The 15,278-nt window shown below is 32.6% G+C and overlaps 1 protein-coding gene across 4 annotated transcripts in view; it reads left to right on the forward strand.

The window, feature by feature from the left end:
• Positions 1-15,278, forward strand: part of LOC126889709 (protein FAM107B) — a 412,680-nt gene that overhangs the window by 111,332 nt on the left and 286,070 nt on the right. The window contains exon 1 of one of the 4 annotated variants that reach the window (XM_050658245.1): positions 7,606-7,789. The exons of the other annotated variants lie outside the window; for them this stretch is intronic. Within the exon in view, the coding sequence (XP_050514202.1) occupies positions 7,784-7,789 (6 nt within the window). The 5' untranslated portion in view covers positions 7,606-7,783. Of the gene's footprint in view, positions 1-7,605; positions 7,790-15,278 lie in introns of those variants that run through there. 4 annotated transcript variants of the gene reach the window in all.

A 15,278-nucleotide genomic window follows, 5' to 3' on the forward strand; every position in this document is an offset into this window, starting at 1 on the left:
CCGAAGAACTGGACACTTTAGATGAAGGTGAAGGACCACAAATACTAAAATCAGAAATACAACATGCTATAAAATTGGCAAAAAACAAGAAAGCCATTGGTCCCGACAACATACCTACAGAAATGTTAAAGCTCATAAATGAGGAAAACATTGTAATACTAGTCAAACTTTTCAATGATGTTTATTCGACTGGTGATATCCCTGAAGATTGGTTAAAGTCCGAATTCATAACCCTACCAAAAAAACAACGTCCGAAAAACTGTAGCGACTATAGAATGATAAGCCTTATGAGCCACACCTTGAAAATCTTTCTACGTATCATCTACACTAGAATCAGAGATAAATGTGAAGAAGACCAGGATGAAACACAATTTGGCTTCAGAAATGGACTGGGAACACGGGACGCACTCTTTGCACTAAATGTGTTATTGCAGAAATGCCGAGATCAAAGGAAAGACGTCTTTGCTGTATTTATTGACTATGAGAAGGCCTTTGATCGAGTACAACATCACAAATTAATTAAAATATTAAAAGATAAAGGAGTTGATAGTCAAGATGTGCTAATCATAGAAAAATTATACTGGCGTCAAACAGCGACCGCTTGCATAAATGGAAAATCAACAGAAATATGTAAAATACAAAGAGGTGCCAGACAGGGTTGTATACTGTCCCCACTGTTGTTCAATTTGTATTCAGATAGAATATTTAAGGAAGCGCTGCATAATTTGGAATGGGGTGTGAAGGTTAATGGAATTCTGATAAATACAGATATGCAGACGATACAGTTATTTTAAGTGATGATATGAATGGATTACAACACCTTTTAAATGCCATTGACACAGTGGGAAGAGAGTTTGGCCTAAATATAAACTGTTCAAAAACAAATACATGGTATTTAGCCGTTTGGCCCATCAAGATTCACGTTTATATGTTGATGGTCATATAATTCAAAGAGTACCCAGTTTTAAATATCTTGGTTGCCATATTACTGAACAACTAGATCCAGATAAAGAGATAAAATGTAGAATCGAGATAGCCCGCACGACATTTTTAAAAATGAGGTCATTCTTCTGTAATGATACCTTGCAACTTCAACTTCGAAAGCGCATGATTAAATGCTACATTTGGTCAGTCCTCTTGTATGGTGTCGAAGCATGGACATTAAAAATATCCACCATTAACCGTTTGGAGGCCTTTGAAATGTGGCTGCACAGACGTATTCTGAAAATACCATGGACGGCTATGCTGACAAATGTGGCAGTCCTTAAGAGAGCAAATGCTACCCGCGAGCTGCTTGATAACATCAAATATAGAAAGATGGCCTATTTTGGACACGTAGTAAGGGGAGACCGGTATAATATTCTTCAACTTATTATGATGGGTAAAATCGAAGGACGCAGAGGAATTGGTAGAAAGCAGGCCTCTTGGTTGAAGAATATCCGGGAGTGGACAGGAATAAAGAAAGCAGAACACCTATTTAGAATAGCTCGAGACAGAGACAGTTTCGCCATGTTAATCGCCAATGTCAAGGGGACTTGATAGGGCACGTTAAGAAGAAGAAGAAGAAAGTACGTTAGATAGGTATCGTGCTTTTTATATGTAAAATCATAGTTTTTCTAGTGTATCATAATTATTCTGGTTAATATTGTAACTGTAAATTTTTAATTCACAATTTGATTGTTGCTGAACTATTTGTTCCATTTTTGCCGGCTTATGGAAAGATAATCTACTCCAAAAAAGCTTTTATGTCACCAAGATATTTAATTATTGATAAATAATTACTTCCCACTAAATATATGAAGGAGAAGGATTACAATTACTATGCAAGATCATAAGGAGCTGTTGGCATACCGGATGCATATCTAGAGATTGGACTCTTGCAACTATTCAACCATTACACAAAAAAAGGTGATAAATGTAAGTGTTCTAACTACAGGGGAATATCATTGTCGGTAGTTGCTAGTGAGGCAGTTATCAGAAAAAGCCCAAGAGAATAACAGTAAGTTGTTTTTCTGTTTTGTGGACTTGGAAAAAGCATTTGATCGGGCGCCACGTAACAAGATCTGGGAAATATTAATCCGGAGAAATGTGAAACCGAAACTAATCCAAGCAATAAAGAATATTATATAAATGAACACGTAATAATGTAAGAACAAATAACCGCTCAATCCTACGCAAGGATAGGTGTAAGACAAGGTGGTGTTCTGAGTACTTTGTTATTCATCACTCTAATGGACGAAATTGCAAAATAATGCAGGGGTAAGGTAAACAGAACTAGGGTTGGTGTGTATAAACTTCAACAAGTGTACGTGTCAGAGTTGATATATGCCGAGGACCTGGTAATAGGGCTTTTCGTCGATTGTCATTTGTTTCGAGCTTCTGTCATGCGTCACATAATATTAATATATCTACGGCATACGTCTTTGGTTTGTGTCATTGGTATATACCAATAACGTATGACGTAGATATATTAATATTATGTGACACATGACAGAAACTCGAAACAAATGACTATGAATAAAAAGCCCTATTGTGGCAAAATCAGAAAAAGACTTGCAAGTGAATGTGAATGTCTGAAATGAAGCTTTTAGAAATTTGGGATGAAAATAAATATTGAAAAAACAGAAGCTTTAGTAATATCGAAAACTTTGAAAATATAAATGTAAAGCTGAATAATGAGACCGTTACACAAGTAGAGGACTTCAAGTATCTAGGATCAATAATGAATGTACAAAGACATATACAGGCTGAGTGGTGAGGAATGTGCCAAACTTCAAGACTGTATAATATACGTAAAAATAATCAAAAATAACTTATAATATGTTGTTATTCGATTTTCATTTGTTTTCGAGGTATGGGGTGTTAAAATTTTTCTTACAAACTGACGATTTTTACTTATTGCTCTAAAACTGGTTGAGGTGTGCAAATAAAATTTGGTGGTTTTTAAGACATAGTTATTGCGCATGTTTTGACACACAATTAAGAATTTTATATTCACCATTGGCGCGCGTACGAGTAATAGTCTGAAATTTTGTAAAGAAAAAAATAGTACGCCACTGAGATATTTCAAACTAAAAATTATTTTTGAATTCCCTGTTCAATTTCTGACAAGTCACAATCTATCTTCATGTTTGTTCATACGATGCTTCGTTTTCATGCAAAAAATAAAATATCTTAACGCTTACAACGTATTCGGAATAAGTTTCTACACATTCATACAGAAACTTTGTCGAAAACTTTGTAAGCGTTAAGATCTTTTATTTTTGCATGAAAACGAAGCGTTGAATGAAAAAAGGAAATATAGATTTTTGTCAAAAATTGAACGAGGAATTCAAGAAAGATTTTTAATTTGAAATTTTTCAGTGGCGTTTTATCTTTAAAAATTACAGACTATTAGCCGTATGCGCGCCAATAGTAAATATAAAATTCTTAATTATATGTCAACACATGCGCAACAACTATGTCTTAAAACCCACCAAATTTCATTTGCACACCTCAACCGGTTTTAGAGCAATAAATAAATCGTCAGTTTGTACACCCCTTATCTCGAAAACAAATAAAAATCGAATAACAACATATGAGTTATTTTTGATTATTTTTACGTATATTATACAGTCTTGAAGTTTGGTACATTCCTCCCCACTCACCCTGTAGAACCAGAAATAAACAGCAGGATAATGAGTGCAATAAAATTATACTATGCACTAAACAGTTTTATTAGGAAAAAATAAATAAGCCTGAGAACAAAAATGAAAGTGTTTCAAACGGTATACGAGCCGGTGTTACTCTACGGTAGTGAAACGTGGACAGTTAACGACAACATCTGTAGTAAAATTCAAACATGTGAAATGCGATATTTACGTGCGGTATCCGGGGTGACCAGACGTGATCGTATAAGAAATGAAGACATACGCGAAAGGTGCGGTATTGGAAGGACCTTAGACAGACTTGAAACGAAACAGTTATCGTGTTCGGACATATGGCGAGAATGAATAAAGGTAGAACTGTAAAGAGGGTATGGAAAGCGGCATCCGACATCAAACGAGCCAGCAAGAACATGGAACGAGGCCAGCAAGAACATGGAACGCGGATATTGGAAAGGCTTGCGCAAGAAACATTGTATAGAAAAGCAGAGAGACTAGCTAATGACCGAAAGGCATGAATACGTCTGATTTCTCCATTTACCTCGACACCGTAAGGTGCAAGAGGACAGCTTAAGTAATAAGTAAGTAAGTAATTACTTCCCTAAAATTTTAGTTGAAAACGAAAGATTTTGTAGGGAAAACCCGGATTTTACGAGGAAAATTTTCGTCGAAGGAAATCGGGAAAAATATCTCTGTGCAAGATTAAATTACCAAAAAGGTTTATAGTTAAATAGTGGAATCACTGAAGGTGGATATGAGCAATTACCTCCGATTTCGTTGAAACTCCATCGATTTGCATGAAAATTGGTTAGTGGTTAGAGGATATCTCAAGGAACAAAGGTGATATGGTGCCAACTTGCGCTTTTACCCTGGGGGTGGATGCCACCCCTTCTCGTTGGTGAAAATTATTTTATTAAAAATAACTCCATAATTCGATAGAGGGACAAATTTCAAGCAAAATTTGTTACATAAAGTTATTAAAATAAATCAAAATTTTTTGAGTTATTAAAGATCAAAGATTTTAATTTTTCTTGAGAAAAATGCATGTTTTAACCAATTTCTCAATTTCTCATCAATAACTCAAAAAGTGTAAGTATTTACAAAAAAGTTATGATCATCAAAATTAAAGCTAATAAGAAATGAAATAAATCTCTTACTAGAAAAACCTTTTAATGTTAACTAAAAGTGAGTTATAGGTAATTGAATGTATATTTGTTTCGGCGAGTAAAAAACTCGTAAGTATTCAAGCTGAAATAACGGGAAATTGATGCATTTTATATTATAAACTTGTAAACATTTGTCAAAGTACTTAAAAATATCTATCAAATGAGTCCCGAACATGTTGATAGCGTTAAAATTTATCCTCCAAAATTTTTAAAAGATTTATCTTTTAAAAATTTTTCCAAAAAATATCATTGTTTTTTTTTTAATAACTCCGTTCGTGTTTACGATATTAGGTTCATCTAAAAACTGTTTAAAAGTTAATTCCAAGTGCTATTTAAGCACGTTAAACCTAATCTTCTAAACCCCTTACTTAAAAAAAAATAAAAGGTTAAATGACCCCGGTTGCATGTTGCATGGTTCCCACAGCAAAATTTAAGATTTAAGCGTTTCTATCTCGGTTATTTTTTACCCTATAGAAATAGTAAAACAGGTAAAATATTTGGCACAGAAAAAACTAAAATTTGGTTATACAGTGCTAGTCAAAAGTCCGTACCCCCCCTCGTATCTTTTGAACGGTTATACTTATAATAGTGAAATTTGGAGGGAGGAAATGAACGGATATAGGCTTCTTAACTAGTCATGACAGTTGACGTAATAGTGACAGATGACGTTACAGCGCCACTATGACAGATAATTTTAAATGGGACCTTATGGCAAGTGATACCTCGTTTTAAAGGTATTGAAAATACCTATTTAGTCATACTATTTTTTTTGGGTTTAAGTTGATTTTCATTTTGGTGAATAAATTAAATAAATATAACATTGAAGTTTCGTATTTAATTAATAAAAATTCAAATGTCCGCCTATGGCTTTTTTGTCAAAAAAGTTGACGTTTTTCAGTTCTCTAGTAATTTTTACGTCAACGTCAATCTTGTTGACAAGTAATCATAGGCGGAGGTTTGAATTTTTATTAATTAAATGCGAAACTACAATTTCATATTATTTCATTTATTCATCAAAATTAGCTTAAACTTAAACAAAATTAGTATGACTGAATAGGTAGTTTCAATACCTTTCAAACGAGGTATCACTTGCCATAAGGTCTCATTTAAAATTATCTGTCATAGTGGCGCTGTAACGTCATCTGTCACTATTACGTCACCTGTCATGATTGGTTAAGAAGCCTAAATCCGTTTATTTCCTCCATCCAAATTTCACTATTATAAGTATACCCGTTCAAAAGATACGAGGGGGGGTACGGACTTTTGACTAGCACTGTATATAATTTTGGTTATATATTATCAAAAGAATATGATAATTACAATAATTTTAAAAATTATGATTTTTTTAAATCATATCTTTTTCCAAAAATATGCATTCTAAACCGGTCAAAATTATCGAAAACATTACTTATGCTAATATAAAAAAGGTCTTGTAAGGATTACTATAAATTTAATGTTTTATTTTTCACTTTTTTCTAAAAAATTCGAAACGGTTCTTTTATTTTCATCATAACTTGCTTAATTTTGACGCTATTACCTTGTTCTGAAGCTCATTTGATAGGTATTCCAAAGTACTTTGACAAATATTTAGCAGGAATATTTTATACATTGCATCGTTTTCCCGTTATTTAAGCTTGAATACTTAGATTTGAGTACTCGTCGAAAAAAATACACATTCAATTGCCAATAATTCACTTTGAACTAACATTAGTTTAGTTCTTTATGTGAGTCAATTTTTTATTATCTTCAATTTCAGTAATTATAAATAACTTTATCTCACAATAAAACACTGAAAACTTTTGTTTTCTATACTTCCACAAAATTTATTATTTACAACTATGTGACTACAGCTGTTTCGGCATAGTGCCTTTCTCAAATTATAACTTTTTTGTAAAAGCTTATAGTTTTTTATTTATACGAGAAAAACCGATTTAAAGCATGCATTTTTTACCAAAAAATAAAATCTTTGGTCTTTATTAGCTCAAAAAGAATTGATTTATTTTAATAACTTTCTATAACAAATTTTGCTTATAATTTGTCCCTCAATGGGCTTATGGTATTATTTTTAATAAAATAATTTTCATCCCCGAGAAGGGGTGGCATCCACCCCCAGGGTAAAAGCGCAAGTTGGCATCATGTCACGTTTGTTCCTTGAGGTATCCTCTAATTACTCACCAATTTTCATGAAAATCGATGGAGGTTCAACGAATTCGGAGGTGAAAACCTTCAGTGACTGCACTAAAAATCTTTTGAGTTACACAACAATAATTGAAAAAAACTAGATTTTGGAGCGTTAATTTGTTAATAAACAAAATAGCACACTTTCTGTGAACTTAGCAAACCTAAAAGATACCTAAAAGAAACCTTAGATATACTAAAATCACAATAAAGATGCACTAGAAATAAACAAATCAAGACACGCTGAATGTTACTAGTAGCACTCTAAAATCATGATTTACAATGTATATACGTAAATTGTAAATCCCAAGTCAGCATTTACAAAGTTTATACATATATTGTAAATCATGATTCGGCAGTGCTCCTCGTAAACATTCAACCTGTCTTGGGTTATTTATTTTCTATCATAGTGCATCTTTATTGTGATTTTAGTATAGGAATATATATGCAACTTCAAGATTCGATTTCAGCAATAAAATAACTGATAAAAAACTTTCCCAACAATGTTCCGATATAATTAGCCCAAACTATGAATGAAATATTGGCATAGACATTTCGCTCAAGTGCGGCCCTGCCTCAATGTTGATGTATTGTCGCGAAGACCACATTATGCAGCAGGTCGTTTTCGTTCAGTCAGATCGTACGGTATTTGTAATCGCTACACAGTGAAATGAAAGTCACAGTGATAGAGTAAATACTGTTTTAATATTATGTGAAATACGTTTAATAGTTGTAGATTATAATTTTCTGTGTTTTCTGTTAATTTTCTTTCCAAAAAGGAATAAACGAACATCAATGCTGGTGAGTTAACCTATAAATTGTATCGCTTTTTTTGCACCGAATACAAATCCAAGCCAGTCGGTTAGCGGGTTTTAGTTATGGCTAATTTGTCTTTTCCCGGAATGTATGTTTTTAGGTTTAAAATATTTAATATTATTATTTAGGTACATACATGCCTACATGCTAAAATGAGGGTGCTTTTAGACATTTCATTTGATTACTACAAGTAGGGTGGATTCGCCACTTTAAAGGATAAAGGAAAGAGGGAATAAATAGAAAGGGTTGTTAATCTCTTTTTTAATTTCATATTAGGTATTACGGCTGTGTTTTACTGTTTATTCCATATTAATAATATTTAATTTGGTACGTTTTATCTTGTTCATTTAACGGATAAACAATTTTTTTGGACGTTTCTTCTAGATTGAGGAAGGTACATTTCGGATGACCGAGTTCAGTTAGTTGTAGTTAATCTTGTATCAAATTAATAAGATTAAAAAAATTATAATACGATATCGTACACTTTGTGCCACACCAAATCAGAAGGGAACGTATAAATACATTCATTTTTTTTAATTAGGTGATGTGATGTTTAAACATCAGTAATTGCACTATGACGAAACAAAATCTCAAGGTTAAAATACCTGTGTTATAAACAACAAAAGATAGTTTGGAAATACAACTCATAATTTAGAATAAATTAATAACAAACGAAAACTAGTAAACATTGTATTTGCAAATTTGCAATTTCTGCAAAATGATATTCCCATCTATCCACGCATTCATTGTCCACGCATTCACTTTAAAATATCGCAAAAGAAAAAAAGTGATATTGTGTCGATGTATGCTTTTGCCAAAGAATATATTACTCTTTGCCCTGGGAGTGAATTTCACCCCTTCTCGGGGGCAGTGGCGTAACCAGGGTGGTTTTGGGGGATGTACTTTGAACTCTATAAGCTTAACACCCCACTTAATTCCATACCCCCAGAGACCCTCCAGTAGTTGCAACCCCCTCCTTACGATCATCCTGGTTACACCGTTGCTCGGGGGTGAAAAAATAAACGTTCAAAAAAGTCTAGAAATGGATAAACTGACTATTCATTCTAAGTAACTTTTGTTCTAAAGCGTTTATTCACTAAGTTAATACTTTTCGAGTTATTTGCGAATGAATATGTTTATTTTTTAACAAAAACACACACATTTAGATTAGACCAGGGCGCATCTGTAAAAATATTAGTACATTTGGACGTTGGTTGAGAGGTGACTCAAATTTTTTTGCAGAAATTGCTTGAAAATAAATCAAATAATAATATTTGAGTTATCCTCCCTCTCAAAAAGGTCCGGAACATTGTTTATATAATCAAAATGTCAAGAAATGAAGGAAAAATTCGATTTTTTTCTTAGTTTTTTGATTATAACTTTAAAAGTATTCATTTCCGAGAAAAGTTGTACCGACATAAAAGTTCCGTAATTAAATTTCCTACAATATAAAATTGGTTAAAAATTTAAAAAATAGGCACCCTAGTTGCAAAATAGCAATAATTGCGAAAAAACCATACAAAAACAAGTATTCGCATTTTACGTTTTTCAACCATATATGCTACACTTAGGACCTTCACATTTCACCCAGACAAAACTTTATGATACAGTAAAACAATATTGTAAATTTAGTTAAGATCGGTTTCATAGATTTTGCAAAATTTTGTAATCCAGCTTTCGCAAAAAAAATTCATTTTTTCAAAATGTTACAGGACTGAAAATAAAGCAGATAGCAAGTTGAAATTTTTTTGCGTATAGAAGTGTACTGTACCTTTCATTTTCAATTTTGCAAAATTTAAATCGATTAAGACCACGGCGTCAGGAATTTTTTTTAAATAAACATTAAATATTGGTGCTACGCGCAGGACAGCGGATAGTTTGCTCTGATTGGACATTCCAATGACATTTGATAATAATTGATACATTTTCATTTTTATTACATTTCGATATAAATAAATAAATTTGTTTATTGCAAAAAAACACATACTCTATCCTTTGAAATAACACTTTAATTAGCAAAAACTTTCTTTGTTCATATATTTTAACTAAGAGAATAAAAGTTTATTATTTTTAAACATAATATGCAATTGTTTAAACAATATTTCACAAACAATAATAAAATTAGTTTGATTTTTGTGGAATTAAAATATTAAAATACAACAAAATATAGAGTAAGAAAATAATATATTAGATAAAGATTGGTAGAAATTTTGGTGGAAATCAACTTGTGTGAATCGAACACCGCTGTCCTGCGCGTAGCACCAACAACTAATATTTATTTAAAAAATTTCCTGACGCCGTGGTAATTAATCGGTTTTAATTTTGTAAATTGCAAATGAAAGGTACAGTACACTTCTATAAGCAAAAAAATTTCAACTTGCTATCTGGTTTATTTTCAGTCCTGTAACATTTTGAAAAAATTATTTTTTTTTGCGAAAGCTGGATTGCAAAATTTATTTTGCAAAATGTGTTGAACTGATCTTAATGAAATTTATAGTATTGTTTTACTGTATCATAAAGTTTTTCTGGATGAAATGTGAAGGTCCTAAGTGTAGCATAAATGGTTGAAAAACGTAAAATGCGAATACTTGTTTTTGTATGGTTTTTTCGCAATTATTGCTATTTTGCAACTAGGGTGACTATTTTTTAAATTTTCAACCAATTTTATATTGTAGGAAATTTAATTACGCAACTTTTATGTCAGTACAACTTTTCTCGGAAATGAATACTTTTAAAGTTATAAGTAATCAAAAAACCAAGACAAAAATCGAATTTTTCCTTCATTTTTTGACATTTTGATTATTTAAACAATGTTCCGGACCTTTTTGAGAGGGAGGATAACTCAAATATTATTATCTGATTTATTTTCAAGCAATTTCTGCAAAAAAATTTGAGTCACCTCTCAACGTCCATCTCAAAACAGATGCGCCCTGGACTAGATGGTTTTTGGCAAATAACTCAAAAGTAATAGTCAAGGCTGTATGCTCGTCCCAGTTAGGTAAATTATTCCAATTCATTTTTTTTTCGCACAAACTTACTCAAAAAGAGGTCCTTATAACAAATCCACAGGGTGCCAGGAGGTACCGCGGTCGGAAAATTGTTTTAACAATTTTTTTTAAACAAATTCAAAATATCAATTTTTTCACTTAGGACAAATTTTTTTAGATTCTTTGGTTCATTCTGAGCAAAAAAGGCCTCTGCGATTTTTCTCTAAAATTGATTGTTGTCGAGTTATACGCTGTGAGTTTAGCTGGTATCGCCAACTAGCGGTTTACTAGTGCAGCTTCACTTGGAAATTTAATCAAAAGATGTAATTAAATTAAAGCAGATTAATAGAAGTTTAAAACCTCTTCTACAGTGGATGATCGACCTGCGAGCCATAATATCGCGGTTTTAAAGAACGACGGTTTTACTCGCGGCTCGTTGGTGCTGATCGACTATCGAGCAAAACAGTCGTGTAAAGTGCCCACTTCACTCTCGCCGAAGTCGATCGAAGTTCAACAAGTACGAGAGTGTAGAATGCCACCTTGCGTAACCTTGCTTGACTTCGTTCTCGTTGTACTTCCGAAATCTGTCGGTCTGGTCAAAGGGATCTTTATCGGTATCGCACCGCTCCTTTGTCGGTATCTCACTTCGAACGAGTGTGTAGAGAGGGTACTTCGGACTTCGGTCAACTTTGGCGAAGTAACTTCGCCGAGAATGTAGAGCCCGTTTTAATAACCGTTCACTCACAGCCAACATGTCGTAACCTTGTTACTTTCTTTCCTGTAGGAAGCTCGCAATGATTGAATTTTTTCTTGACATCGGCTCTAGTTGAGTTTTGGGTTATAGCCCAATAAATGACCGTTTTGTAGTGTAATTTCCAGGGGCAACTCCGAATTGCATGAAAATTTGGATTTAGGTTCTACTTACAATACCCTCCACTTCAAAGTTGAAATTGTGCCGTTGGTTGCTTTTACTTGGGGGTGACATTTACCCCTTCTCGGAGGGTGAAAAACGCGTGTTTAAAATAAGGCCGGAAATGGATAAATTGACGTATTTTAAGTACTTTTTGTTCTATAAAGTTTTTTACGTAAGTCAATACTTTTCGAGTTATTCGCGATTTAAAATGTTGATTTTTCGACAAAAAACTACGTTTTCAGACCGTTTTTCCCACATAACTCAAAAAGTAAATATTTTACCGAAAAAAATATTTTTATCAAAACTATAGCCTATAAAAAAACGAAAAAAATGGTGTACCAGTAAAGTCTACAAATTGAGTAGAAGCAAAGTTGTAGCTCATGAAAAATATGTTCTTATTCGTCTAATTCCAAATCGAATAATTCAACGCGAATTCACCGAAGAAAGAAGCATTTTTCGGGAAAACCTTAATAACATTTTTAGAGTATCGAAAAAAAGCTTATTATTTGTTTTTTACAAAAGTTTACAGCATCGAAAATAAACGAGTTACACTGAAAAAGAAAGTTGGCCCCTTTTTTTTGTTAAAAAAAAAATCGTGAAAACCTCCCTCTATTTAGCAACCTAAATGAAATTAATCGTTTGGCTTTACCATCTATTTTAACTGTATGTGTATTGTTTATATGATCTGTAAGTTTGATTGGTTTAAAGTGCTTATTTTTGAAAACATTTGGTTTTTAGTAAAAAAAAATTTCTAAAAATTTTTGAAAAATTTCATTTTTTCAAAATAACTTAAAAAGTATTAGTGATAAGAAAAATCTTAAAGAGTAAAAAAATGTAGGTTTTGTTATTATAAATATGCTAGTTTCATTTTGTTTCTCCGTAAGACAAAAATTGGTTAAGATATGGCTGTTCAAAATTTGCATACACTCGTGATTAGTGACCCATTCAAGCTTTGTCAATTATAACCCTTTCAAAAATAAACACTTTAAACCGGTGAGACTGTCAGATCATATAAAAAATAGATAGGTAAGTAAGTAAATTGTTTGTAAAGCGGTAGCGATTAATTTCATTTGGGGAGCTAAACACGGCAAGATTTTCATGATTTTTTACCAAAAAAAAGAGGGCCAACTTTATTTTGAGCGTAACTCGCTTATTTTTAATGCTAGAACTTTTGTTAACAATTAAAACAAAGCTTTTTATAAACACTTTAAAAAAGTTTAAACGGGTTTTTCCCGAAAAGTGTTTAATTTTTCGGTTATTTCACCTTGAAATATTCGATTTGGAATTAGACGAATAAGAACGTACTTTTCATGAGCTACAACTTTGTTTTTATTTGATTGATAGACTTTACTGATAAACCATTTCTTTGGGTTTTTTTATAAGCTACACTTTTGCTAAGGATATTTTTTTCGATAAAATATTTACTTTTTGAGTTATTTGCGAAAAACCGTCTGAAAACGTAGTTTTTTTTAACTATTTAGAATGGGAAATAAGCCACAATATTATTAAAAAATGATTTTTATTTTTATATTTTTTAAATAAAAATCATTTTTTAATAATATTGTGGCTTATTTCCCATTCTAAATAGTTAAAATTGTAAAAATGCCACAAAAAAAAGTAGTTTTTTTGTCGAAAAATCAACATTTTCAATGGCAAATAACTCGAAAAGTATTGACTTAAGTAAAAAAATCTATAAAACAAACGGGGCTTAAAATCAGTCAATTTATCCATTTCCGTTCTTATCTTGAACGTATGTTTTTTCACCCCCGAGAAGGGGTGACTGTCACCCCCCAAGTAAAAGCAAACAACGGCACAATTTCAACTTTGAAGTGGAGGGTAACTAGAACCTAAATCCAAATTTTCATGCAATTCGGAGTTGCCCCTGAAAATTACACGGTATCGCCGAATTTCCCGTTCATTTACTGGGCTATTAATGTTTTTTATGATATTTAAGGGTTTAACATATTGATGGTGAAAGTTCCCAACCTCCTATGTCCATTTTTGGCTATTTTGTTTTAAAGAGACATAATATATGTATTTTTACTGTTTACAAGCTCTTATGTCGTTATTTCATATGGCTATCTACAAACCAATTAATGAAATAACGACAAAGGAGCTTGTAAACGGTAAAAATACATATTTCTTTAATTTAGGGTAACAAAACAAAATATCCAAAAATTGACATAGGAGGTTGAGAACTTTCACCATATATATGCGGTAAGTCAAATTGCTTTGTTTTTGTACTCTGGCGATTTGCATTTCCATAAACAAGAACAGTCTCGTAAACAATCTATAAATTCCAATAAAAAGTCGTGGCTGAGCGTTCGCATATCCATGATTAAACTGGTCTTTTCACTTCAACGGTCGCTGAAAACTGCCGGTTTGGCTCGCCAACCGTGATACACGTGCGGTTTTGAACGACGAGCCGAGTAAAAAATAAAACAAACTGACGTGCCACAAGCCAGGCTCGTCGGTATATAAAACCGAGGTATTGCAATGATACACTGGCGAGCTTTACCGACGAGCCACAAAACTGCGGTTTTACTCGCCTCTCGATCAGGGCTTTACAAGATCCTTAAGAAATTGTTGTCATTATTTTATTAGGTACTAAAGTGTTATTTTTAATTATTAACAATGAGATGCACCATTCCGACCGTCCAATCGTGCATCTTAAGCCGGATTTATGTTACAACGGGGACGTGGAAGAATCGTCTGATATGAAAAGCATTGGCTGGTTTATCTTACAACGGAACGGGGCGACACCGGGAAGTGCCGAGGACGTGCGATTTCTATTATTCTACGCGCCGTGCCGACCACGTCCCGGTGTAAGATAAATCAACCTTTTATTCTCACTCACATTGACGACCGCCTCAATACTCGCTTAGCGCTCATTGTTAATAATTAAAAATAACAGTTTAGTATAATCATGACAAAAAGTTTTATTTTCATAAAATAATGACAAAAATTTCTTCAGAATCTTGTAGGGGAGGCTTTAATCTTGATTTGGTCACTTTCTGACTTTCATAATAATTTTTAACCGAGTTATTAAGCCTTGAAAATCTCCATTTTCGCGTTTTTCGAAATTTAACTGCCGTATAACACAACAACAATCAGTATTAGAGAAAAATTACAAGAGGCCTTTCTTGCTCAGAATGACCCAAAGAATCTGAAAAAAATTGTCCAAAGTGAAAAAAATTAATATTTTGAATTTGTTTGAAAAAAAAAATTGTTTAAACAATTTTTCGACCGCGGTACCTCCTGGCAATCTGTGGATTTGTTATAATTTGAGTAAGTTTGTGCAAAAAAAGAATCGGAATAATTACGGGGGCGAGCACACAGCCCGGACTATAAGTATTTTATCGAAAAAACCTTAACAAAAAATATCTTATAAAAAACTAAAAAAAGGTGTATGTACGAGGTATCTAGCTAGACCCATTAGAAGCAGAGTTGTAGCTAATGAAAAATTTTATCATACTCGCCAAATTTCAAATCGAATATACATAGGCAAAAGTACTTTTTGAGGAAAACGCATTATAACTTTTTTAAAGTGTTTAATAAAAGCGTATTTTTGTTT

Source organism: Diabrotica virgifera, chromosome 8 (assembly GCF_917563875.1).
Source record: "Diabrotica virgifera virgifera chromosome 8, PGI_DIABVI_V3a".
Classification (NCBI taxonomy): domain Eukaryota; kingdom Metazoa; phylum Arthropoda; class Insecta; order Coleoptera; family Chrysomelidae; genus Diabrotica; species Diabrotica virgifera.